Raw genomic sequence first — 27,511 nt, forward strand, 5'->3', positions numbered from 1 at the left:
ATGCCAATTAAGAAAAAGCAATATTAAAATAGCATATATGAAGTACAACATTCATCAAACTTCACTAATATTTCTATAAGCCAGGCCAACTCTATTCTTTACATTCTTTACCATATTTATGGTAATATTTCTATAAACCACCCTACCAGCATTCCATGATCACTTTTTACTACAGATTAAGAGGATATGAGTTAAACATTCCTTGTCACCTAGACCATTTAAAGTTTTCCTTACCATCAGCATTACCTCCAAATCTGACTTTAAAGCATCTATATGTTTGATATACATGTCACTAAGAACATTTTGAATGTTAAAACAGTGAAATAAAATCAAATTTCTTTATTTTGTTTTTTGGTTTCTTGGAAATACATTACTTGAGAAAACTGTATAGCTCCTCTTGAACAAAAAATGACTTCTGGATTATTAAAATCAAATCTAGAAACAATTCATACTGTAGAAGAACCCTCACTCACAAAGTGTGCTTTACTTTTAATGGTAATTCCTTCTTCCTTTGTATAAAAGTCACATAGCAATTTATTGTTTTATTTTTTTGTCCTCCAATTCACAATACAGACCAGGCAAAAGGCCTGGGTTGAGGTGTATATGGGGTGCATTTACTATACCTCCTCTTTCTATACAGTCAGTGTAAAGAACATAGCCTGTGGTAAAAATTGGGAGGCCTTATCTTTTCTTTTCTTTTTTTAAAAATACATATATAATCCTTCACCAGTGCAACATTCTCATGACCAATATCCCAAGTATAAAGAAACTATGGCACATATACATAATGGAATATTATGCAGCCATCAGAAGAGATGAAATCATGAAATTTTCCTATACATGGATGTATATGGAATCTATTATGCTGAGTGAAATAAGTCAGAGGGAGAGAGATAAACACAGAATGGTCTCCCTCATCTATGGGTTTTGAGAAAAATGAAAAACATTTGTGTAATGATTCTCAGAGACAAAAATAGAGGAGGACTGAAGGGTCCAGCTCCTGACATGAAGCTTAGCACAGGAATCATTTAGAGCAGTCACAGAAATAATTACACTGAGAACTATCATAACAAAATGTGACTGAATGAGGAAAGTGGAAAGCCTGTCTAGAATACAGGCCGGTGTGGGATGGGGAGGAAGGACACTGGGATATTGGTCATGGGAATGTTGCACTGGTAAAGGAATTTATTGTTTTAGATTTAGTATCGACCACAGTATTTTTTAGGAGAGGATGGTTTGGGGACTTTAAAGGTGTATTGTTCTACATTTCATAACTAGTGTAATGAATTAGAAGCTTTTGGTCATTATGAACCTTAGTTTATTATGTCAGCTTAGTTTCACAGTAATTAAAAATGTTGCCAATAAAACCACTTTAGCATGAGATCATCTTGTAAATTAAAGAAAAAAATAATTTGAGTTGCCTACTCCTTTAGAAATCACTTCAGGAAATTTATGAAGCACCTTACTACAACAGTTGTTTCTCTTTGTCCCTTTGACCACTGTCTCCTGGGTTTATATTCTGTAGCCAGAACAGACGGCTATTCTTAGTTTAATGACTATAATAAAAATAGTACTTGATACCAAAAATCTTTTGTGCTACTAGTTTGTGTTTGGGATATTAATTCTCACCTAAAAACAGTATGAGACTATTTAGGAGACTGCAATTGGATGTCCATGATATTAGGAGAATTTTTAAAAACCACAATTCTAGCAAATTATCAAGTATTCTAATACTGCCCTTAGAAACAAAACAGAAGTAATGATTATTTGCTAAAGTATTAATGACTGAAAGAAACCTAAAATATATAGCTTAGGCTATATTAAAGCTAATATTCATTTGATTAATATTCTAGAGTTCATGTTTTCCTTCATTTTTGGCAGTGGGATAAAGGCTATTTGAATTTAGTTTTCTAATGTAATGAGATTGTGGGTTAAGTATAGGGTTAAGAATTCACAGGACAAAAACTGAGACATAATTTGAAGAAAAGCCAATAATAAACAGAGAAAACCCTCCCCATTTCAGCCATGTAGTATTTCTCCTATATCCCCAATATATCCTATATTGGGCTGTTCATTCCTTCATTTTGAGTTTCAAAAATTATTTCTTCTATCTACAATAATAAGTATCCTAAGAAATTCCTACTCAATCTTCAGGCCCATTTTATTTTTCACTTTTCACATATAAAAACTTGTTCTTTATATTAAAAATATAATAATTATCTTCATGCAACAAAAAATCTGAGTTGCTATTTTTGGGGGGATAGTGGTGGAAGAGAGTTTGGGCTATACCCAGAGATGCTCAGTAGTTACTACTTGCTATGCACTCAGTAGTTACACATAGTGTTGCTTAGAAGACCAAATGGGACGCTGTGGACTGAAGCTCCTATGACCTCCTTGTCTAGACACTTCAGAGAGTTTTCTGGGTCCCCAGAAAAGTGGGTGCAGGGTTTGGCAAAGGAAGGAGACACACTCAGTTGTTGTGGTGGATTTTAATTGTGTGTTTATTGAATATTACAGAGGTTTATTTAAACATAAATTTTATGTGTGAGAGGTTGTCTATATCTGCTTTCCTGCAAGGTTAAAGAAATTGTACTTTCAAAAAAATTGTACTTTCTTGTTAGCAACAAGCTTATTAGTACATACTGCTTGATCTATAAGTTTCTTCACAACGGATAATTCACAGGCTTTTAGTGTGAGTTACAAATCTTTTGAATAAGTTCCAATTAAAAAACGGAGGGGAGTTGAGCCAGAGGCTCCTCTGGTATCTAAAGCCAAACTTTAATGTCTCAAAGTATTTTACTCCTAGGCTGGACCTTGGGTGTCAATTCTGATATAAACTAAAATATTAACAAGTTTGCTAAATGTTCCTACAAAGGGCTTCTTTCATCTAAGTGAACAGAATATCTTTTAAAAGACTAACTTTATTTTGAGAATTTTTTGAGAAAAAAAAGTGATTTTTATGTTTCTCTTGATGCTGATTTTTCAGGTAAAGTGATATTTAATCAAGGCCATATTTTTATGTATTCAATTTGTCATCTAGAAATAAATGCTCAACTATATACATACTTAGAACAGCAGCAGGGAGATTATTAGGCCAAATATATGTTTGCAAATATTGTTTGAAACTATTACTAAGCTTGAGAAATACCACCCTTACTTTTCAAGGAAGCAACCTCTCTTTGAGGTCTTTTCTTAGCAGTCCACACTGGAAGAGCCCAGTGGGCCTTCTGATTTTAACTTTCCTTAAATTATTGCGGCAGTAGAACCCACATGGGCTGCATGTAGTAGTCTAGGTACTGCCACAGAGGGTGCTTTTATGTCTATTTCCTTCACTATGTCTCCTCAATTTCTAGTTCATTTACATGTTTGTGAATAATAATGGGAAAATTTACATCTTGAACACTGATGACTAACTACTTTTTGGTCATTATATATAGAAGGGCCAGAACTATAATTAGAAGTAATATACAATGTAATATCACTTTTGATGAGTTGTTAACTGTAGTTATTTGTGTATTTGAGGTAGATTATTTTCCACTTAAGATTTTTTTGTTTCTTTTAGCCACTCCATTGTGCTCAGGGCTTACTCTTAGGGGGCTCTACTCTATATCACTTTCTGGTAGGCTCAAGGACAATATGTTGGTGTTGAGATCAAAACCTGTTCGGCTGCATGCAAGTACTTTAATTGTATTGAGTCTTTAAAATGAAACATTGCCCTTGACCCAGAGTCAATGGAGGAGGAAGACAGACAAGACAGAGAAGAAAATAAATCAAGACCAAAAGGAAGAATATGAGAAAGGGAAGTAATGGGTGAATAGGGTTGGTGTTTTAGTTATATTGGTGATGTGGAAGAATGGTGTACATCCAAAGCATAGACTCAGAAACACTGAAAACATGAGATCTATGCTGAAACTACAGAACTTTGTAATGTGACTGTCATAATTCTGACGCTCCTATAGAGGGTACAGGAGGGTGAGGATTGGGAGATGAGGGATTATGGGAGCACTGGTGGTGAGATTGGTGTTGATTGGTGTTGGGATTAATGTTGACACTGGTGTTGCATTTGGTGTTGAAACATTATATGCCTAGAACTCAACTATAAATAGCTTTGTAAACCATGATTATTTAGTTAAATAAAAATATTTGGGGGGGGGTTGGGTCACAACCCAGCAGCGCTCAGGGGTTACTCCTGGCTCTATGCTCAGAAATCGCCCCTGACAGGCACAGGGACCATATAGGATGCCTGGATTCGAACCACCGTCTTTCTGCATGAAAGGCAAACGCCTTACCTCCATGCTATCTCTCTGGTCCCAAATAAAAATATTTTAAATAACATGAACATTATGGTTTGGAGCCAATGAAATAAGTACTGATAATCAAAAGAAATAATTCTTCCATAGTCTGAAAGAAAATGTGTTTACAATACATCAATAATAGAAGACTGTGCCAAAATTTTCAACTACACATGAATGAGTAAAGAAGGTGTGGTATAGGGCCGGAATGATAGCACAGTGGTAAGGTGTTTGTTTGCCTTATACGCGGCTGACCCAGGACGGTCCTTGGTTCCATTCTCAGAGTCCAATACGGTCCCCCGAGCCAGGAGCGATTTCTGAGCTCATAGCCAAGAGTAACTCCTGAGCATCATCAGGTGTGGCCCCAAAACAAAATAAAACAACAAAAAAACAGGTGTGGCATATATACACAGCAAAATACTACACAACCCTAAAAATCATTATCTTACAATTATTTGAAATGTGGATGGAACTGGTATAAAGTTAAAAAAAAAATAAGTCAGAGGGAGTAGGCAAAATACTCGATGAGAAATAGAGAAATAAACAAGGAAATGGAGCATATCAAACCATGATATATTCTTGGTAATTGATAATAAAATACATTGCAAAACAATGAAATGAGGTGAGAGTGCCTTGCACTCTTTGGTAGTGTGAAAAACTGTAACTATAAATATTAGAGTCATGGATATTAATATTATTGCAAGCATGTTATATAAACTATATAATAAAATTTTACAATTAAAAAATTAAAATGTTAAATAAAGAGCTGTAGCTCCTGTTGACAATAATTTTGGGTTATGGGTATAGATGATATTTTTACTTAAGTATTAACTAAGAAAAGAATATTTTTTAAAATACAGCATCACTTCCCAAGTGTGACTAATTAACCAAAAGTGTAGTAAGTCTATCACAAAGGGTATAAAAAATTAGCAAAATAAATTATTTAAGCATCTAAAGCATTACTTATTTCATTAACTTTTATGAATATCATGAATAGTTACAGATATAGATTTGGTGAATCTAGTCACAAGCATTTAAGCCAAGACCACAAATTAATCTTTAACATCATTAATTTAAGGTACAAGAGCTTTTGACAAAAAAAGCCTTAATAGGAAATAAATTATAAGAAAATGTTCTACTAAAATGTTAATAACATAACAAGTGCAGTGCAAAATTTGTTTTTTTAACAAACTTTTGTTTAAAATACATCTCTTTCAAAAACAGAATTATTTGTACAATTTTAATTTTCTGTCCAGAAACAAGTCCTTGTCATTGGTTTAAAGTACCACACTGATCTTGTACCTTCACTATTGGAAAAATCTGGTCCTTCACATCTGCTTAGACCTAATGGTTCTTGATTGTCTAGGTTGGTATTTCTTTTAGAAAAACATTAGACCTTATCACTAATAAGATATTAATATTCCTTCATTTCACTAAGACCATACAGCTGAGCTTATAAAAAATTTCAACACAAGCATATGGATCACATTTATGTTGGTTTCCTATGTTGATTTCTTTTCATTTTGAGAGGGATAAGTCAAAGCTTAGATTACAATCAACAAAAGGCTGTTGGTATGATTCATCTCTATAAAAAGGTAGACCAGATGACATTTCTAGCTGTTAGAATAACATTTTCTGATTGATTTGGTGTACTTATTTTCTAGGATTTATTGTTTGTTATGTATGAGTATAAGCTTTTAGTTACATATTTCATATCGTGCCTAAAACACTTTAAAGCTAAAAAGTATTTAGCATACTTTGCCAATTTGCTCAGAAGACTGGAGAAATCTTCTGATTGAAGCCAAGTCACAGTCCCAGTTCTGTGAAAAACAATTAGTGTAAAAAAAAATAAAATATCTGTTTCCTAAGACTTTCACCTTGAATGTCAGTCAGCACTCTAATGCAGCAAAATTTTGCTAATTTACCCTTGATCATGAAGAGAACCCTAGGTAATAATGAAGACTAATAAATTCAAAACCATTATCTCAACTAAAAAGAAATTATGAATATAGTAATTTTCTTCTGAAAGTGTCATGACCATCACTATAGAATATATTGCATATTACTGTTTTTGTTCTTAAATCTCTTTTCTATACTTTGATTATTCCCTTGAAAAGCTAATTTTGGCAATATGATGTGTGGGCCATGAACAAGAACTTTGTAAGGACTATGTATTTCTTGGCTCCAATCACAAAATTAAATACATTGCTTAATAGTTGAAATTTGTTATAGTAGGCTATAGATAAAACTCCTTCCTTTCATTCAGTAATTTTCCAGCTCATGATCATATATAAATGACTCTTTAACCTTTAGCAAAAAGTAAACTAGACTTTCCATCTTAAAAGTAATAAGGGAAAATATGAAGCAGACAAGCTAACATTATTCTTAGTTCTAAAGAATGGGGAAGAATCCCTAAAGTGACATTTACCCTTCCACCTAAAGTGAGTCTTCCAAAAATTTTACTTTTCTTCTCTTCTTCAGGTTTCTATGATAGTTGTTATGCTTTTCTAAAGAGTTCCCCAAGTTATCACTCTTTATAATACTCTTCTGAACCCCTGTTCTTGTCTCTTAACCTTTTTAAATTTGTTATAACACTTATCTTTGGCTCTATATTAAATCTGTACTTATTTGTACATTATTTTTTATCTCTAATTTTAAAACAATACCTTGAATGAAATAGTCAGTATATATTTATTAATGGCATTATTGAATTATACAGAACAAATGCCACTAAAACTTGCATGGAACCATATAACCCTCTAAATAACCAAAGGAACCCTGAGGGGGGAAATGAGATGGGAAGCATTGCATTCCTGACTTTACTTGATACTATTTAGCTATAGTAACAAAAAAAAATTATGATACTGAAATAAAAATAGATTCTAAGACCAGTGGAATAGAATTGAAATCCAGAAAACTTGGTCAATAAAGTAGAAGGTAAATTTATTCAAGAAAAGATGCTAGGAAAAACTGGTTGGGCATATGCAAAAATATTAAATTAAACTAAATTAAAAATATTGTGGATTAAAAAAATATTGTGGATTTCTGTATCACACCATGCACAACAGTTCATTTGATATGGAACTGAAGACCTTGATGCTAGCCCCTAAACCAGTAAAAATATCAAGGAAAACAAAGCAAAACTCTCACTAAAACTACCTAATGATTCAACTCCACTGGCAAATAAAACAAAAGCAAATATGAACAAATGAGAATTTGTCAAAGTGGAAAACTTTTAGCACTGCAAAAGAATCAACCACTAAACTTAAAAAACAACCCCAGTGCTTTAAGGAGTGAGACTGAGGCACCTGAATAGACAGCTAATAAAAACATTAAATTTTCTGCCATTGTATTAACAACTTCATTAGGATACAATTTAAATGTGATACAATTCATTCATTGGTGATACAATAATTTTTACAAATGAGCTTGCTATTGTACTTTTGAATTTTTTTCTATTTTTCTTCTCTTCCATTTTATTTTTTACTGTTTCTTTCTATTTCTAATTTTATATAGAAATATATATAAATAATATATAAATATAAATTATATAATATAATTTTTATTGTTATTATTTATTTATTTATTTTTGCTTTCATTTATCTAGAAACAAATACTATATACTCGAGTATAAGCCAATCCAAGTATAAGCTGATCCCCTGATTTTACCCTAAAAAAATGGGAAAACTTAGTGACTCAAGTATTAGTCGAGGTGGAAAATGCAGCAGCTACTGGTAAATTTCAAAATAAAGATATATACCCAAAATAATTACAATAATTGAGAAATCAACAAATGAATAAATAAGTAAATACATGATTGCATTTACAATACATGATTGTTTGATATACTGTATATCATTAAAATACCACATTAGCCCATAGAATTCAATGGCAACTTTAATAAAGTGAATAATCCACTTAAGACAGTAGGTGCACCAATTCAAATTAACTGCATGACCCAAGTATAAGCCGAGTTTGAGGTTTCAACACAAAATTTGGCTTATATGTCAGTATATATGGTACATTATGATAATTTATGGCAATTGTGTGATGCATTTTAAAATAAATTTATTTTTTAAAAAACACCCCAGTAAATGAAAGAAAATGCCCAGTCACCATACATATGACAAAAGGATCATAGTCAATATATATAAAATATTAACAAAAGTCTACTAGTAGCACCACCATTACCACCACCACAACAAAAAGTCCCACAAAAAATGTGGGAAAAGTGAAAAAAAATAAGACACTTCCTCAAAAAGGGTGTAAAGAAAATCAATGTCTATAAAAGCATATGACAAACTGTTTATCACTTAATATTAAGAACATTCAAATCAAAATGACAATGAAATACCTCCATATGCCACTGAAAATGGTCTATCAGGAAGGCTTGAAGCAAATTGTGCTGTGTGATGTGGTGAAAAAAAAATAACCCTTATTCTCTGTTGATAAGATTATGAATCAATCTGACCTTACTGAAAAAACGGTATGAAGATTTCTCAAAAATCTACAAATTAGCTGCCATAATGTCTAGCAATGGAACTCCTTGGAATATGACCCAAGAAAACAAACAAAAAATTAATTTAAAAGCATATCTGGACATCTATATTTATTGCAGTTTTATTTACAGTAGCCAATTGTAAACCACCCAAGTGCCTGATAACAGGTGAATAGGTAGAGAAGTTGTGGCATATATACAAAATGTAATATACTCAGCTATAAGAAAAGATAAAATCTTATCATTTGCTACAATATGGGTAGAAATAGAGGGTATTATATTAAATAAAATAGGTTTAGAGGAGGACAAATGACATTTAATTTTCATATGCGGTATATAAGAGGAAACAATTCCAGATCATGGAAATTGTCCAATGAAAACAAACCCTTGGACTGCGGCAACACATGTAATTACTAAACATAGAAATAAGTTTTCACTGCCTTACCTGTGCTAGCCTAGGAGACGGACCGCGGTTCGATCCCCCGGCGTCCCATATGGTCCCCCAAGCCAGGAGCGACTTCTGAGCGCATAGCCAGGAGTAACCCCTGAGCGTCACCGGGTGTGGCCCAAAAACCAAAAAAAAAAAAAAAAAAAGAAATAAGTTTTCAATGAATTGAATGATGTAGATATAATAGCAAAACTACAAATAAAAAAAAATAAAGCATTGGATTTTATCCCACCTAAAAGCTTTGGGACCTGGGACGTAGTTCAAAATGCATGGAGGACCTAAATTTGATCCTATTGCCTCACAAACCCTAGAGCACGATCGGTAATCTGAGTGTAGTCTGGAAGTCTCGCCACTGACAGTTTTGCAGAACTGTGTGAAGGGCAGAATAGAAAGAAACAAGTTAAAGGATAGAAGGTTCTAGTTTTAAATAAGGTAAACATTTTGAAACCAGATGAAGGTCACCAACTTTGTATTTGTAATTGTATTAATGTCACTAAAATGTTCTTTTTCAAATGGTTCCTTTTAATGTAATTTAAATTTCACCTTGATGTATTATTCTTTAAATGCACCAAGCTATTTAAAAATATCTAAAAGCATATATACACATCTCTCTAAACTTTGTAGGGAAATTAAGTTATAAAAATACTCTTCTTTAGAAATGAAAAGTAAAATGAGAGGCTGATCCTAAAGTGGTTGTGTTGGACAAAGAAAGGTCAGAGTTTCATGCTCATTATCATAATTATTTCATAAACTAAAAAGTTTTCCTTTCCCGCAGTATCAAATTATTCTACATATTTTCTATGTTTAATGACAGCCTTTTAAAACATATGTTTCTTATATTTTGCAGACACACTTGGCATGTACAAGACAAAATTGATGCAAACAATGTGGCTTACACAACTGGGAAGCTAAGCTTTCACACTGATTATCCAGCTCTCCATCATCCACCTGGGGTAAGACTTAATATATTTTCACAAGGCAGGCTCAGACCAATATCCTCTGCTTTGAGTCTAGAAAACTATATATTTCACTGACCAATTTATAGGATCCATCTTTCTCCCAACACAACCCAAAGACAAAATGGCTCTACCTAAATTCTGAAAATTCCTATTTCCATGTATTTTTGCAGGGTATTGGGTACTGGTGGTGCTCAAGGCTGTATTCCTGTATCTGCATTTAAGAATCACTAGGTAATCCCTAACACTATCAAGTATGACAAAAAGCATCCACAAAAAATTGGGGGAACAGAGAATAAAAAGGTGAGGCACTAGCTCTGAGTGAAACAAGCCCAGATTCAAATCTCCAGCTTCATATATAGACCTCAAGATCTCTAGGACACACTCCTATGAACAAAACCAGAAATAGCTCTTGAGTACTACCCAGTGTAGCTCATTGTGACCCCACCCCCACCCCAAATATACAATCAAGAAATTTTGCTTTGAAAGATTTCTTGTTTCTATTTTAAAACCTAAGTGACACTAAGTGAAGTAAACACATAGAAATATTTACCGTAAAGAATGCCTTAAGTGGTCTGGGAAATTGGTGGTGGAAATCTTGCACTGGTGAAGAGGGATGTTCTTGGGTCACACCCGGCAGCTCTCAGGTGTTACTCCTGGCTCTAGGCTCAGAAATCGCCCCTGGCAGGCACAGGGGACCATATGGGATGCCGGGATTTGAACCACCGTCCTTCTGCATGAAAGGCAAAGGCCTTACCTCCATACTATCTCTCTGGCCTCAGGGGGGTGTTCTTTACATGACTGTAATCATACAACTACAATCATATTTGTAATCACGGTGTTTAAATAAAGATAATTTAACAATAAAAAAAATAAAAATATGGTGGACAAAGAGAATTTTTAAGTGAAAATATAGGTGTAGTTCTCAGTTAATAAAGGTGAAACGGGTCAAATCAAAATTAGTTTTCTGTATAGATTTTTGGATGGTATTGTTTGCAGGGTGGGATTGAAAGTGGGAACAAAATTTGTACCACTTGTTAATTTTCTAATTAGGGATTAAAACAAATTCTTTATTTACTATACAATAACTTTATCCTTTTTTCATCATGTTTATAGAACAGATAATCTTTGTGTAAGTTTATTATTACCCATTGTTCTTGGCAGTATAACTTAGCTTGTATAATATTTCTCACACATAATTTATTTTGTTGATTGTAAAACATCTCATTATTATTTCATTGAACTAAATGATGACAGTGAAATACTTTTCTCTCTTTTTTGACTGGGAATGGTGGGAGGACCTATACAATATAATTTGTTACAAATGTAATACAACGATTCTCTAAAATTGTGGAATTAAAATGCAAAGCAATCAACTTGGTTCTTCTGCCAAAGATATGTTAGAAGGTTAAGAGGAATATAGTCTAAAGAGAAGTCCAAAGTTTTCCATTAGAAAAGTATATTTTAAAAAATAAAAATCTAAAACCAGAGTCTAATGTGAAATTTTTAGACACTTTCTATTTATTATGAGATGAGTTATCCTTTTGTGTTACAATAGAACGATGAAGGAAAAGTGATTAAATGACTTCATAAATATTCCTGAATATGTTATAAAGTTATTTTTATAACATTGTATACTTTTAAAATTTTTACTGTATGACTTTTTGATTCTTCTTCACATTCCTTTAAGATAGAATAATTATGATTTTATGTTGCCTAAGGAAATAATTCAAACACAGTTAAACACTTTTCAAGCTGATATTGGAATTTAAATAACTTAAATTTAAATCCAGTCTCTCTAGTTTTTTTATACTAATCATGCTGGACTTCAACATTCCAAAAATATATATACTTTAATTATAGACATTGTAGCTCCCTATGAACATTTTAAGCACAGAACCTCTATCATATATTTCTCTATCTCTCAGACAATAAGTCAGCGTCTGACACATAATAGACCCTTCGCAGATAAGCTCTAAAGAGGCAAAGAAAGGCAAAAGTTGCACCTATCTCCATCAGAAAGTGAAACATCCAAGGCCAACTTCACTGACAGAAAAGCTTTAAATAAAAATTCTGTTCATATTCTAGTAGAATGACTGTAAAGTTGGAACTTGTTTGTGCTATTGTTAAAATCCAGTTTTAATTATTTAAAGATATGCCAAAGCCTAAGCTTTTTGTAGTAATAAAAGTATAAATTAAGATAAAAGAACATAGATAATATCCAGAAAATAATCTAGATAAAATCTTACCTGTGCAAATTGAGTTTAACCAATTGGGAACATATGTGAGCAAAATAAGAAGACACATCTCTTAGGAGACCCAAATGTTGCTTTTTTTACTCGAAGACAAAAGTCAAAATGGCATAAAGTAATATATAGAACCAAAATAAATGGCTTATATGAAATAAAGTTGGAATTTACATAGAAAATATAGATTTATCTTTTGAATTAATTGTGAGTGTTATTAGGCCCATCATCTTTTCTGTTTCACAAGAATGCATTAAAATTTAAGTTCATAAAAGTAGACAATTACTTGGCCTGACCATATGTAAAATTTATCAGATGACTTTTTGAAAGTCTTTTTAAATACTTATATTTGAAAAATTCTATGACTTCATCTAAACCTAAAAAGACTTTAAAATAACATGCTAATTCTCTCAAGAAAATGTTATTATGATTTTTATTTTTCTGCTTGGAGTTCAGTAGATTTTAGGTTAACTTTTTTTAATCTTCTTTTTAATCTTGCAACTTCACATCTCATTGCACTGATGATGAGATGATTTTCAAAATGATATAGCTGGTTTATGTATATATTTCTTAGATTTAAGAAAGGCATATTAAAAAAACAAACTTTATTTAGGCTAGATCTCTCCTAGAATCAGAAAATCAGACCTCATTAGCCTGAAATGGATGTTAAACCCACAAAGCACTCAATTCTGACTTAGTAAGATTGTTACCCTTATTGTAAAAGAAATTGCTCCAAGAGAATTTTGAGGCAAACAAATCAAAGTTTGAATATAGCTTTTTACCTTTTGTGAGCTGAGATTTCACCAATTGTATATTTTTGACCACTTCGTCTGTGTTTTTATAATAAGATGAAAATAAAAATATAAAATCCTAAGGATTTATGCATAATTAAGATGTGTAATTAACATAATCATGACATTAGAACAACATATATGTAAGATTTAAAATATTGAAAAAATTTGTGCAATTTAAGAAGATGCAGGAGAGCCACTAATCATATGCTGCTATTTAACTGAAATAATAGTTTCTTAATCATTTTAATGACAGTCATTTACTGAACTAGCAATCTTTATCACCTCTCACTTATAAGCTAGTTAATTTGTGGAATCAGGAATGTACCTTAGCAGTAGAGTCCTTGCCTTACATGTTTGAGGTCCTGGGTTCAATCCCCAGTACTTCAAAAAAAAAAAGCTCTAATTATTAAAAATTTCTATAATTATCCATAACTTACTCGATGGCAGCTTAACAAAAACATGATCACAATTCTACTTCAAATGCTTTAATTCTGTGACATTTAGGAATAAAAATATGTTTAAAATCTTCATTCTGTATGTATACAAGATTATTATAGGGCCCGGAGAGATAGCACAGCGTTGTTTGCCTTGCAAGCAGCCAATCCAGGACCTAAGGTGGTTGGTTCGAATCCCGGTGTCCCATATGGTCCCCCGTGCCTGCCAGGAGCTATTTCTGAGCAGACAGCCAGGAGTAACCCCTGAGCACTGCCAGGTGTGGCCCAAAAACCAAAAAAAAAAAAAAAAAAAAAAAGATTGTTATATATTGAAGTAACACATTACATTAAAAATTTTATAATATTACGGTACATGTGCATCATTAAAAATGCATGTATATAAGCTACATTACCTTCATTACTGAAAATCTAATGATTTCATTTGCCATATAATTGTCTTCTTATTTAAATAAAAAATAAATTTCAGGGGCCGAAGCAATAGCACAGTAGTAGGGCGTTTGCCTTACACAGGGCTGACTCAGGACAGACCCTGGTTGGATCCCGTCGTTCCATATGGTCCCCTGAGCCAGGATCGATTTCTGAGTCCATGGCTAGGAGTAACCCTTCAGTGTCACCGGGTGTGGCCCAAAAACAAAAACAAAAACATTCAATTGCTGAGACTCACTCATTAACAACCACAATGTAGGGCAACATAAAACATCAGAAAGTTCTGATGGCCAGAATAATTCTAGACCAATTTTGAAGAAAACCAAGCTAAATGAGTATTTGTTTCCTTTCCTAATAGCCTCCTCCTTTAATATATTTAATCATATTTTCCTTTTCCAGCCTACAAGTTCTATCATTTATTTTTATTTTCGTATTTCTCAGTAAGATGGAAATTTTCACAGTTAAGCAGAGTCGATTTCTTAACACTTAAGACATCAGTATAATTATAGAAGCACAACTCCATTCAAACGCATTTTTTAAGTTTTATGGGTTGGTTTTTATTTTTATATATATTTAATATTTTTGTTTATTCATTTGTTTTTGGACCACACCCAGTGGTGCTCAGGAGTTACTCCTGACTCTGCACTCAGTAATTAATGCTGGCAGATTTGTAGTACCTTATGAGATGCCAGGGATTGAACCCTGGACCATCACGTGCAAGGCATGTGCCCTGAGCACTATACTATATCCTTGGGGTTAACTTTTCCAAACAAAATAATCTTTTAAAATTGTCCTTTAATTTTATAAAAATCATATATAGTATCATTTTGATTTCTCATTTTCAGTGCTACCTCATTGTCCTTTTATCCTTACGTGAACACATCCCACTCCCAAGTGGTTTATGACTCATAATCCCCAGCTCTTAGACAATTCATCCTATGTAATACCACTGGACTAATATTCTTAAATAAAGTCTCGTCTACATCACTTACATACTCAAAAGCTTTCCATGATTTTATGTTTTTGTATACTTGGCTATTTTTGGCCACATGCAACTCTTCTAGAGGTTTACTGCTGACAGTGATCAGGATATGATCTGATCCTGGCTCTGTGTTCAGTGATCATTACTGGCAAGATTCAGAGTTTCATATGGTGAACCGGAGATTGAAAGCTGGTTACTGTCTGCAAGACGAGTACCTAACTCACTGTAACTATTGCCCCAGTTTCTGGAGTACTTAATGTTTTACTCTGTGCAATAGGAAGTCGAAACATGTAATGTTAAAAATTTTGTTTTTTGTTTTGGGGCCACACCCATTTGATGCTCAGGGGTTACCGCTGGCTAAGCGCTCAGAAATCGCCCCTGGCTTGGGGGGACCATATGGGATGCCGGGGGATCGAACCGTGGTCCGTTCCTTGGCTAGCGCTTGCAAGACAGACACTTTACCTCTAGCACCACCTCCCCGGCCCCTCAAAATTCTTCTTGACAAGGTCCTCGGTTACCTTTCCTACTGGGTCTACTCTTCCCATTTATGACATGCTAATCTAGGGACTTATTGGCAATTAGTGAAATATGGATTTTTGTATATCAATTATCATTGCTGCCTTTTTTCTTTCTGCATTCTGTTTTATATATTTGAAATGTTTCCATTCTTTTTTGCCAAGATTGAATCTAACTTCTTTCTAAAGAAGTGCTTTAATACTAGAAAATAATATCTTCATTTCTTGAAGCTATTGTAATGTGTGCTTTTTGTTTATAAAAGATAAATACATGTCTATGCTTGTTTTTAATTATTAACTACAAAACATTAACATTAAGTAAGCAACTTTTTCTACAGCCACCCTCTTTTCTAACACTAGGTGAATAAAAAATTCACTTAAGGTATTTTTTAAATATTTTTAGCACATATGAAAAAAATGTAATTACTTATAAAAGCATCCTTTTCTATTTATTTCGATAGGTTCAACTTCTTCATTGCATAAAACAGACAGTCACTGGTGGTGATACAGAAATCGTAGATGGATTTAACATATGCCGAAAGCTCAAGGAAAGAAACCCTCGGGCATTTCAGATTTTATCTTCTACCTTTGTGGATTTTACAGACATTGGAGTGGATTATTGTGATTTCTCTGTACAATCCAAACACAAAATTATAGAGTAAGTACTATTTTTAAATTTCTCATAGCAATAAAACTGCTAACAATAAGAGTTATGAATCTAAAACTTAGACACAGTTTTCACTAATTCCAAAACTTTACTTTTTAATAAGTGTTTAATCCAATTTTAGAGAAAAACAAAGAAACAGTTTCCCCACAAAAAGTTTTTCCATCAAATTTTATAGTGGTTCATCAGTAGCATATAAGTAATTGAAACATGATGCATATTTGATTTTTAAGCAGAAACTCTGGTGAAAGTGTGATGTGGCAACATTGTAAGCAGAAATCTTATCATTAACAATATTACAAATAATCATGACTCAAATTTAAAATGAATTTTAAGATGTGAAAATATATAAAGATATTATATTTAAAGCACTTCCTTTTTTTTAAAATACACTTGCAAAAAGATATAAATGCTTATATTACAATCTTTCCAGCAAGAAGTGAAAGACTATCTAGGAGCTAAATAATATTATGTAAAAATTTAGTTCTCTCTTTTCTTTACTTATTAGCTTTCTTATCCTCTCTATTGACTTTATTTTCTTTTTTTGTGTGTGCTATTTTTATGGAAGTAATCTCTTAATTTAAACACCATGATTACAAATTTGTTCATAACTGGGTTTCAGTCATAAACCTTCACCAGCAAAACTCCCACCACCAATGTCCCCAATTTCTCTCCTTCCCTATCCCCTGCCTGTCTTTAAGACAGGCATTGTATTTCTCTCTCTATTATTATCATGGTATTTGTTAATATAATTATTTCTATAACAGCATATACTATTCTGTGGTAAGCTCATATCATGACTCATCTATATTGTCTGTGGGTATTATTACTATACTACTTTTATTTTTCTTAAATTCCACAGATGAGTGAGGCTATTCTGTGTTTATCTCTCTTTCTGACTTATTTTACTCAACAAAATAGTCTCTTTATTCATCCATGTATAGGCAAATATTATGACTTCATTTTTCTAACAGTTGCATAGTATTCCATTGTGTATATGGACCACAGTTTCTTTAGCTCTCATCTGTTGTTGGGCCTTTGGGTTGTTTCCAGATTCTGGCTTTTGTAAATAGCACTGCTATGAACACATAGGAGTCAAGAGGGCATTATTGTATTGTGTTTTGTGATCCTGGGGTATATCCCTAGGAGTGAAATTGCTGGACTATATGGGAGTTCAGTGCCCAGAATCTTAAGTTTTCCAGAAACTTTATATAGTTTTCCAGAAAGACTGTACTAGATGGCATTCCTACCAGCAGTGAAGAGAGTTCCTTGCTCCCCACATCTACGCCAGCAGTGGTCATTCTTGTTTTTGTGTTGTGTGCCAGTCTCTGTGGCATGAGATAATATCTCATTGTTTTAATCTGCATCTCCTTGATGACTAGTGATGTGGAGCATTTTTCATGTGCTTTTTGCCATCTATATCTCTTCTTTAAGGAAATGTGTTGACTTTATTCTTTTAATAATCATTAGAATTTCTGCTTTCATCTACAGTGAAGCACACAAAGTGCATTATTTTCCCCAAAAATAGATTATTTATTATTCATTTGGTTTCTAAATATATTTTGAGGTATCAGCATAGCCAGAAAATTAGAGATCACTTATTGGACATTCCTGATTCAAATATTCAATTCTGCAGCAAAGTGAATTTTATATAAACCATATGCCAGAGATCGAACCTGGGTCCATCCTGGATCAACAGCATGCAAGGCAAATGCTCACTATGGCCCCAAGATTTCTACTTTCAAATTCCATACAATCCAATAGGAAAGAGGAGAATTTGAACTTTTTTAAACATGTGTATATTATCATGAAGGTTAAAAAATTGTAAGTGCTTGAGAAAAAATTTAAAAGTAGGGGAGGATAGTAAATTCATATAAATAAAAGCATAGGGAAGATGGGATTTGTATCATTTTATAATATGGTATAAAAACAATCTGCAATTACTGTGTAGGTGATTTCTAAGGAAAAAGTTTACAAGAGCGATGTATACTGAGAGGTAGCTTCCAAAATCTGCTAATGTCAAGATCCTAAGAATATGTCTTAAGTGTTCAGAGACAATAAGAAGAGCAGTATAGAACTGAGTAAGAAAGAAGGTATTTAGTGCAGTCTTACATGAGGGAAAGTACATATAAATTCCCATGAGTCATTGTTAGGTCAAAATCTTTCATTCACAAATACAGAGCAACCACAGTGTTTGACAACTTATATTTGTATAAATTTAATTAGCTTAACTAGGTCACACAGCTTCCTATGCTAAATAGTGTATACAAAAGTAAAGACATGAACAAGAAGACCAATTGGAAAGACTACAGACTAGAGGTGAGGATACCTTAAAACATGAATATTACGTCCAGGTGGGGAATATTTTGTAGGTATAAAATGACAAATTGGAAAAAGTCTAAAAGAAATATAGGCTTAATAAATAAATTCTAGTTACCATAAATCTGATATATCCTCTAAGAGGTCAATCTAAGATAGAAAAGAGAATAAATAATTATAAAATTCTAGTTTGTAACATGACCATTTTAACTATTCTATAGCTACTTTAAAAGTTCATGATAAATTACCAGTGTGTTATGGCACACTGTACAGGTCCTAAAAGATTGGTAAACAAAAGCAAAGAATATAGCTATTAAATGTGATTAACTAAATGGTCTACATCTGAATCAATACTAGGTTTTGTGTATATTTTATAGTAAACTTCCAGAATCTGTTTATTTTCAAGGTATCAGGTATAGTCTAGAGAATATAAACTGGTTAAAATTAATCCACTTAAAATGCATTTTTGACAACAGGGATAAAACAGAGCAATTTCACTTAACGGGAGTTTTTATTTCCTGAATTTATCTGGTTCATTTCATTTTCCTCAGGGTCACATATTTCAATTATTTTGAGAAGCTCATTTTTTACCTAAAACAAAAAAATTGTGGAAGATGCTGACAGAAATAGTGTTAATGCAGTACAATAAAAAATAAATAAACAATGGAAGTAGGGCAAAAATAATATGGATGAGACTAATCTTTAGTAGTGTATCCTAATATATCAAAAAGATACTTCCTTCTCTTTTATTTGGAGGGCGGTGTTTGGGGCACACCCGGTGGTGCTCCGGGGTCACTCCTGGCTATGCGCTCAGAAATCACTCCTGGCTTGGGGGACTATGTGGGATGCGAGAGATTGAACCGAGGTTTATCCTAGGTCAGCACATGCAAGGCAAAAGCCCTACCACTTGGGCTACCACTCCAGCCCTGATAATTTCTACTTTTCTCTTGGGGGCCACACTCAGAAGCACTCAGGTGTTACTCCTGGCTCTTCAATAAAAATCATTCTTGGCAACTATGATGGACCAGACCATATGGGATGCCTGGAATTGAACCTGGGTTGGCCACATGCAAGGCAAACAGCCTACTTGCTGTGGTATTGCTCTGGCCCCAAATTCCTATTCTTACTAACAGTGCATTTTGGAACAAGAAATATGTTTATTAAGGCATCTTTGCCAATTTAAATGGAGTAATGTTAGTATCTATCACATCAGATAGAATTGGTATTATAATCCTGTAATTTCAGTGTAATAATACTGTTAATACACCTACCAGAGTAGAAAAAAAATATTCATAGAAAGGGGCATAATAAAAATTTGATTAATGAGTTAACATTTACTGCTAATCTCAAATTCAATTGAGTTTATAAGGCAAATAAAGGAGGATATATATAATCAATTTAAAAGATTCCGGCAGAGCCTTTTGAGCTTTGATGTGATGGGCCATACTATTGTGAGTTTCCAATGACAAACACAAGAGTTCCATCAAAAATCTCATCTCTCAATAAACACACATCTCCAATGAGATGTCATTGATAATCATGGTAATAACATGTTTCCCTTGGAGCTGATTCATAAAATGGAATACTTTTATCCAAACATGTGAACTCTCATAAACAAAAGCTTGAGGCCAGAGTGATAGCACAGTGGTAAGGCTTTTGTCTTGCATGCAGTTGACAAACCCAGCTTGGATACTCAGCATCCCTGAGCCTGTCTGGAGTGATTTTTGAGTGCAGAGCCAGGAGTAATACCTGAGCACCTCCAGGTGTGGCACAAATACATACATGCATACATGCATACATACATACATAAAAACAAAAGCTTAATATACATAATAGGGCTGGAACATAGTTCAAAGGGGGGATTTTTGCATATTGGAGTTCAAGATTTAATCTGGAACTGCATAGTTAACTGAGCGCTTCAGTGAGCAAGTCCCTAGCATTGAGACAGGATTAGCCCAGAAACACTACTAATTGTGTCCCTAAAACTAAAATTGAAAGAAATACACAATTTTGATTTCATTAACTTAATAAATTGAAAGGCTCTTTTCACTGATCTGTAAAGAAACAGATTCTAGAAAATAAAATTTCTAGCAGCCTATCCAGGATCAACCCTGGTTTGATCTTTGGCAACCCATATGGTCCACTGAGCCTGCCAGGAGCGATTTCTGAGCCCAGAAACAGGAGTAAGCCTTGAGTGCAGTGGGTGTAGCCCAAAAACCAAAAAAGATAAATAAATAACTAAATAAGTAAATAAACAAACAAATAAATAAAAAGAAGGAAGAAAGAAAGAAAGAAAGAAAGAAAGAAAGAAAGAAAGAAAGAAAGAAAGAAAGAAAGAAAGAAAGAAAGAAAGAAAGAAAGAAAGAAAGAAAGAAAGAAAGAAAGAAAGAAAGAAAGAGAGAGAGAGAAAGAAAGAGAGAAAGAAAGAAAGAGAGAGAGAAAGAAAGAGAGAAAGAGAGAAAGAGAGAAAGAGAGAAAGAAAGAAAGAAAGAGAGAAAGAGAGAAAGAAAGAAAGAAAGAAAGAAAGAAAGAAAGAAAGAAAGAAAGAAAGAAAGAAAGAAAGAAAGAAAGAAAGAAAGAAAGAAAGAAAGAAAGAAAGAAAGAAAGAAAGAAAGAAAGAAAGAAAGAAAGAAAGAAAGAAAGAAAGAAAGAAAGAAAGAAAGAAAGAAGAAAGAAAGAAAGAAGAAAGAAGAAAGAAGAAAGGAAGAAAGAAAGAGAAAAGAAAGAAAGAAAGAAAGAAAGAAAGAAAGAAAGAAAGAAAGAAAGAAAGAAAGAAAGAAGAAAGAAAGAAGAAAGAAAGAAGAAAAGAAAAAATTCTTCCTATCATGACTATTTATTTACATCAAGAAGTAGAACAAATCTGTATTTGTGAGATAGAACACAAGGGGACTAAGATGTGAGTCTGGCATATGTAGGAACTAGTTTGATCTCCTATACCATATGATCTTTCAAATACTACTGGATGTGGCACTTAATCACTAATAGATGGCCTTGTGGCCCTTCAAACTGCAGGGTACAAGCACCAATGCATCCTTAGACTTTCCCCCTCAACTGTATGTTCCTGTTGACTAATAATTACCAAGAGTGGTTTCTGGGTCCACTGAGCATGAAAGACTGTCTCCCCCTCCAAAAAAAAAAAAAAGAAAGAAAGGAAAGAAAAAATTACCCAGGGTAACTAGAAGGAAATAACTCCACAAAGTTTCAAAGTTTCATCATAACCTTATCATTACACAGAGAATGGAAGAAAAAAATGCTGACATATACAGAGACCAAGGAGAAAAAAATGGGTCAGGAACAGTAGAACTAGAATTTTAAACCTAAGATTAAAAGCAAAATGGCTTTACAAAATTTTAAATGAGCAGTGTGAACTTATATTCTAACTATACCTCACAAAGTTCTTTTAGAGAAGATAGGACAAAAGAGGCAGCTTCATTGGGTGTTCAATTATTTAATATTTTTGTTTGTTTAGGGGCCACACCTGGCAGTCAGGGTATACTCATGGCAATGCTATGGATCACTCTTGGGGCTTACACTGCCATATGTGGCACTGGGATTGATGATGGTCAGCCACATGCAAGGCTTATACATTGTACTATCACTATAGGTCCCTAGTCTACGTTTTCATAAATATAGACATACTCATCTTGGCCTATTTTTTACTCTTAAGATTCTGGGACTTTAACAGAAGGGCACCACAAAAATTTTAACCCCAAAGTCAATCACACCCATTTTTCTCTACCTGTCTTAATAACAGACTCGAAGTGACTTGTGATTGCTCATCTAAGTGTAATCCAGACCTTCAGTCAATGTCTCCAAACGCTGGAACATGTGGAATTTTTAATTGACCCATCATGTCTGTATTCTACTTCTGGGTGCCCAGAATAATCTCAGGAATAATCTCAGGCATTTAACCACAACCCTTCCCCATCTTCTCAGACCTTGGTTTTGGTTTTAAAGAATAGGTGGTTTTAGTTCTTCTTTTTTTTTTTTTTTTGGACGGTTGAAAAGCCACCTTCCACTATTATTTTCATTTCAGTCTGTGTCTAATCAATGCTCATTCATTTCTATTTATTATCAGTATATCTTAAGTTTATAGATAATTTTTGAGTCTTTCTTTTAAAAACTGATATTTTGCAACTGTCTCAGATTCATTATTCATATACTCTCCAAAGATACTAAAAATATAAAGAGTTACATTTGCAACTAGTATATAACTGTCTTCTGTGTCCAGGTTCTGTATTAAATGGTGAGAATAAAGCATTAAAGGAAAATTAGTCTTCTATAAGTCAATACACTGAAAAAGAAGTTATGGGCATGAAGGTACAAACAATGTGTGCTGCACTGATCTCATCTCTTTGTGTCTAAAGAAAAAAAAAACCTAAAGATTACATTAAAAGGCAATGTATTTCAAATAATCAATTTTTTTTCAATAAAGCTCCCAACAAATAAAAATTGAAAGCTCAATAGATGAAACTTATATACAAATGGATGTATAAATTTGTAACATAAAATTATTTAATTGTATAAACTCTAATGCTTTAAAGAACAAATTCATTTCTGTAAATATTAAAAGCTCTGTTAAAAAGTCTTTCAGTAACATTTGCTTTATATTAACTTTAATCCTTTTGACATTTATGTGGTAAGATTTCAAGAATATTTATCTAAATCAGGAAGACAATTCAAGAACACATTCATAGCATGTGCATTATACTTGGTATCCCTAGCACCAGTGGGTATAGCCCGAGTGTCCCTTGAGCAGTGCTAGCTCAAGCACACAACTATCACTATGGTATCAGGAACATGGGCTAGAGTGGCTCAATATTCTTTAGAAAGTGGCCCCTGTGTGAAATTTAAAAAAAAGAATTTACAAATGAATAAATTAAAAAGAAGATTAATATTGTATAATAGATCATCTTAATACCTTTTATACAATTTTTACTTCTTTAATATTATATTCCATTAACATTTTTTAAGTTCAATAGAACTTTAGAAATGTAAATAAGGGGCCAGGGTATAGTGAGTAGGGAACTTGCTCACAATAGACTCAGTTTCAAAACTTGAAATCCCATTTGGTCCCCCCCAAGCATCAGGAATAATTTCTGAGCACAGAGCGAGGAGTATCACTGGGTATGGACCAAAAACAAAATAAAACAAAAATAAATGTAAGTAAAACATTATGAATGAAACATTTTAACGTTTTCTCCTTAAAAACTTTAGATTAGATGATAAAGGCCAAGTGATTCGCATCAATTTCAATAACGCAACTAGAGACACAATATTTGATGCACCCATTGAAAAAGTTCAACCTTTCTATGCTGCTTTGAAGGAGTTTGTTGACCTTATGAACTGCAAAGACTTCAAATTTACTTTCAAGATGAATCCAGGTCAGTGAATTCATTTTCCCTAATGTAAAGGGTGTAATTTTTTTTAATTCTTTAACACCTAAAGCAATATCTAAATCATATTTTCTCCATTATGGTTTACAGATACTTTAGATGAAAATATTAGGGAGCTGTAAACATGCTTAAAGAGAACATTTCTAGCCTATCCCTAATACATTTGTTCTCCAGATTTTTTCTTGTTTTGTTTGGGATTGGGTGTTCAGACCATATCTGGTAGTGCTCAAGGAAGTAGCTCTCTGAGTAACTAACTCCTGGATAGAGATCTTTTCCAGTGGTGGTTAGAGGAACCGAGCAGTACTGAGGATCAAACCTGGACCTCCAATAAATAAATATTGCTTTTCATTTGCTCAGCTATGTCTCTGGCTCCAATTCTCTAGATTTTAAAAACATTTAACAAGCTTCTAAGTAGCTCCTAAACACACCAAATTTAATAAACTACAACTATAGAATGAATGTTTGGAGAAAAAAATAAATTTTAAAAGACAAGTTATAGATGAAAGGAAAACTAATGTCTGTTATGCTGTCTTAAAACTTAAGTTTTCCTTACTGTAGGATCATCACCATAATTCTCATTCTAAATTAAGTAAATAATGATTATTAATTAAATTTATTTGGTATGACAGAGATAACTATCTTTGATATATTCAGTACTCCATATACTTTAAATAGAAAAGAAAAATGCATTATATTTTTTCTGGACTATCTCATCTCAGAAAGTGACATCAAACTTGAGGCTTTAGGTAGGTAGGTAGATAGATAGATAGATAGATAGATAGATAGATAGATAGATAGATAGATAGATAGATAGATAGATAGATATGTATAGATATTAACAAAAATACATGTATAAAGTCATCAAACAAAAGTTTTGTATATATTAAAATCATAATTTTCTTTTATTGTTAATTTGTCAAATTAGATTTTTCACTTGTGTGTATTGATTATTGATTATTGAATAATAAAGTATACAGGAAAGCTCAATGAGGCCATGGCTAAACCATAAAACAGGCTTATTTTGGGGCCGGAGAGATAGCATGGAGGTAAGGCATTTGCCTTTCATGCAGGAGGTCATCAGTTCGAATCCCGGCGCCCCATATGGTCCCCCGTGCCTGCCAGGAGCAATTTCTGAGCCTGGAACCAGGAATAACCCCTGAGCACTGCCGGGTGTGACCCAAAAACCACAAAAAAAAAAAAAAAAAAAAAAAAAAAAAACAGGCTTATTTTAAAAAGAAATAGTATAGAAAATAATATTACTATGGGGAAAATTCTAAAAGGGAAAGAAAAATGGAGTCCATTCTCCATATGATAGCAGTGTGGCTTAAGGAAAAAATCCTCCAACTTATCAAAGCTTTATTTTTCTCATGTATGAAAAAATGTTAAAATAATGCTTTGGGGGGTTATTGTTTTATTTTATTTTGTTTGGCCTTACTATTGGTGATAGGGGTCACCAAGGCTATATTAATAATAATTGGTTACTTATGTGGTACCTGTAATCAAACCAGGGCCCTTTGCATTCCAGGTATTCTCTCTAACCTTTGAATTATCATCTCCCCAACACCCTTCCAGGATTTTAAAAAAACTTAAATATAGTGCACATAAATTTTTTTTTGGTTTTTGGGTCACACCCAGCAGTGCTCTACTCCTGGCTCTACACTCAGAAATTGCTCCTGGCAGGCTCAGGGGACTATATGGGATGCCAGAATTCGAACCACTGTCTTTCTGCATGCAAGGCAAATGCCTTACCTCCATGTAATCTCTCCAGCCCCATGCACATAAAATTTAAGATAAGTAAATCAGTTTTCCAATAGTTATTTGAAGCTTTTAAACTGTTAAAAAAATATTCTAATTTAAGAGATAAGTATTGAGCAGAAAAAAATTAAACTGCTTTAGATAGAAATATTTTGTGTGTGAAGTATAAAAAGTGTCTATAGGACCCTGGTAGACTACAAATTAAATTTCTAAAGTTTAAAGCAAGACTGATGATAGGATAAAATACCTACCTTTCATGTATGAGGCCCTGGATTTGATCCCCAAACTGTGTAAAAAATAAATAGAAAAATTCTGCATTCAATTGTCTGATGTATAATTTACACTTCAATATGAAGAAGCATATTGGTTTTGGTTGGTTGATTTGCGAGTAGGAAACCCAGCACTGATCAGGAAGTCTGGGGTCCTTCCAGGTGATTTTTGGTCAACTGGCCAGCAGTTTCAAAGGAAGAGTCTAAGGAACTACAGTAGTGTCAAGGACCACCAAAGTTATCTGTGAAGTTTTTAGAAGACTATGGGCCAACTCATTGTTTTTTTTGTTTGTTTGTTTGTTTTGTGAGTCCTTGGGAGGATTTATAGCCTTTTAAAATACATCTAAGGATGTTGCAGAACTATGGGGTACTAGGAATCAAAGTGTTATCTGCTACATGCAAAGTAATGTATGTACCTTAACTCTTGTACTATTTTTCCAGCCCAAGAATACTATTTCTTAATATAAACCAAGAAATAATGACGGTTGTCATTTTCTAGCTCTACAGACCTTTTAAAAACAAGATAACTCATATTAAACTTTGTTTTGTTTTGTTTTTTTTGTCTAGGTGATGTGATTATTTTTGATAACTGGCGCTTGCTTCATGGCCGACGCAGTTATGAAGCAGGAACTGAGATAACCCGCCACTTAGAAGGAGCATATGCCGATTGGGATGTGGTCATGTCAAGGCTTCGCATCTTAAAGCAAAGTGTGGAGAACAGAAACTAAATCTCCTATGATTTTCTTCAATAAATGTGTTTTGGGAGTTATGGTCAGGTTATTTGTCTCCACAGACCATAAATTATGCCATTTATATTTTTATTTCTTTAACATTGTTTGCATCACCTTTCTCACAAGTTTTTATTGTAATTACATACAATGGCAACTTTTAAGATGTTGTTATAGTCTTTTACTCTTGCCAAAATAAAGCATCTTTCCTTCTCTGTTACATGAATGATATCATACCTTTACCCATAGAAAGTTTTATGGATGCCTGCAAATAGTTTATGTCAAATAAAAGATTTATTCAAATAAAGCCTTCATAAAAGTAAATATTCATATTCAACTTGGTTCTTCTCTGTTTCTACATCAAATAGATATTTGATGGTGTATTTCTCAATAACAGGCATGAAGTAATGATCTTCATATTTTCAATGATATGTTTTATTAATTTTTATTACAGATTCTATTAGTCAATTTCTCAGACCTTGCTAACATTAATATTTCCTTTAATATATTAGTTATGCACCAATCCCAACCATACCAAATAAAGAAAAAACCTAGTCAATATAAGTTATTCACATACATACTTTCAAGAACTGCCTGTTCATGATCAATTCTGTTGATTCCTTACTTTTAACATGTAACTAGGAAATGTCTAACCAAGATACATGTGACACTCAAGTGGATCCAATATAGGTTAAACTGAACAATGTCATCTACAATCTTGGTTTTCTCCATGGTCCTTGCCTTGTCACTGGTATTGAAATATAAATG

The 27,511-nt window shown here is 33.2% G+C and overlaps 1 protein-coding gene and 1 non-coding gene across 3 annotated transcripts in view; one reads left to right on the forward strand and one right to left on the reverse strand.

Moving 5' to 3' along the window:
• The window catches only part of BBOX1 (gamma-butyrobetaine hydroxylase 1), a 55,159-nt gene extending 28,197 nt beyond the window's left edge, over nucleotides 1-26,962 (forward strand). For both annotated transcript variants that reach the window (XM_049780961.1, XM_049780962.1), the window contains 4 exons: nucleotides 10,086-10,191; nucleotides 16,074-16,270; nucleotides 23,813-23,979; nucleotides 26,583-26,962. In XM_049780961.1, coding sequence (XP_049636918.1) covers nucleotides 10,086-10,191; nucleotides 16,074-16,270; nucleotides 23,813-23,979; nucleotides 26,583-26,743 — 631 coding nt within the window. In that variant the 3' untranslated portion in view covers nucleotides 26,744-26,962. The remainder of the gene's footprint in view (nucleotides 1-10,085; nucleotides 10,192-16,073; nucleotides 16,271-23,812; nucleotides 23,980-26,582) is intronic.
• Nucleotides 549-681, reverse strand: LOC126019342 (small nucleolar RNA SNORA51). Its single transcript, XR_007499068.1, has one exon. It is a non-coding gene; the product is annotated as a small nucleolar RNA SNORA51 (small nucleolar RNA).
• Nucleotides 26,963-27,511: the final 549 nt, after the last annotated feature.

This window comes from Suncus etruscus, chromosome 9 (assembly GCF_024139225.1).
Source record: "Suncus etruscus isolate mSunEtr1 chromosome 9, mSunEtr1.pri.cur, whole genome shotgun sequence".
Taxonomy (NCBI): Eukaryota; Metazoa; Chordata; class Mammalia; order Eulipotyphla; family Soricidae; genus Suncus; species Suncus etruscus.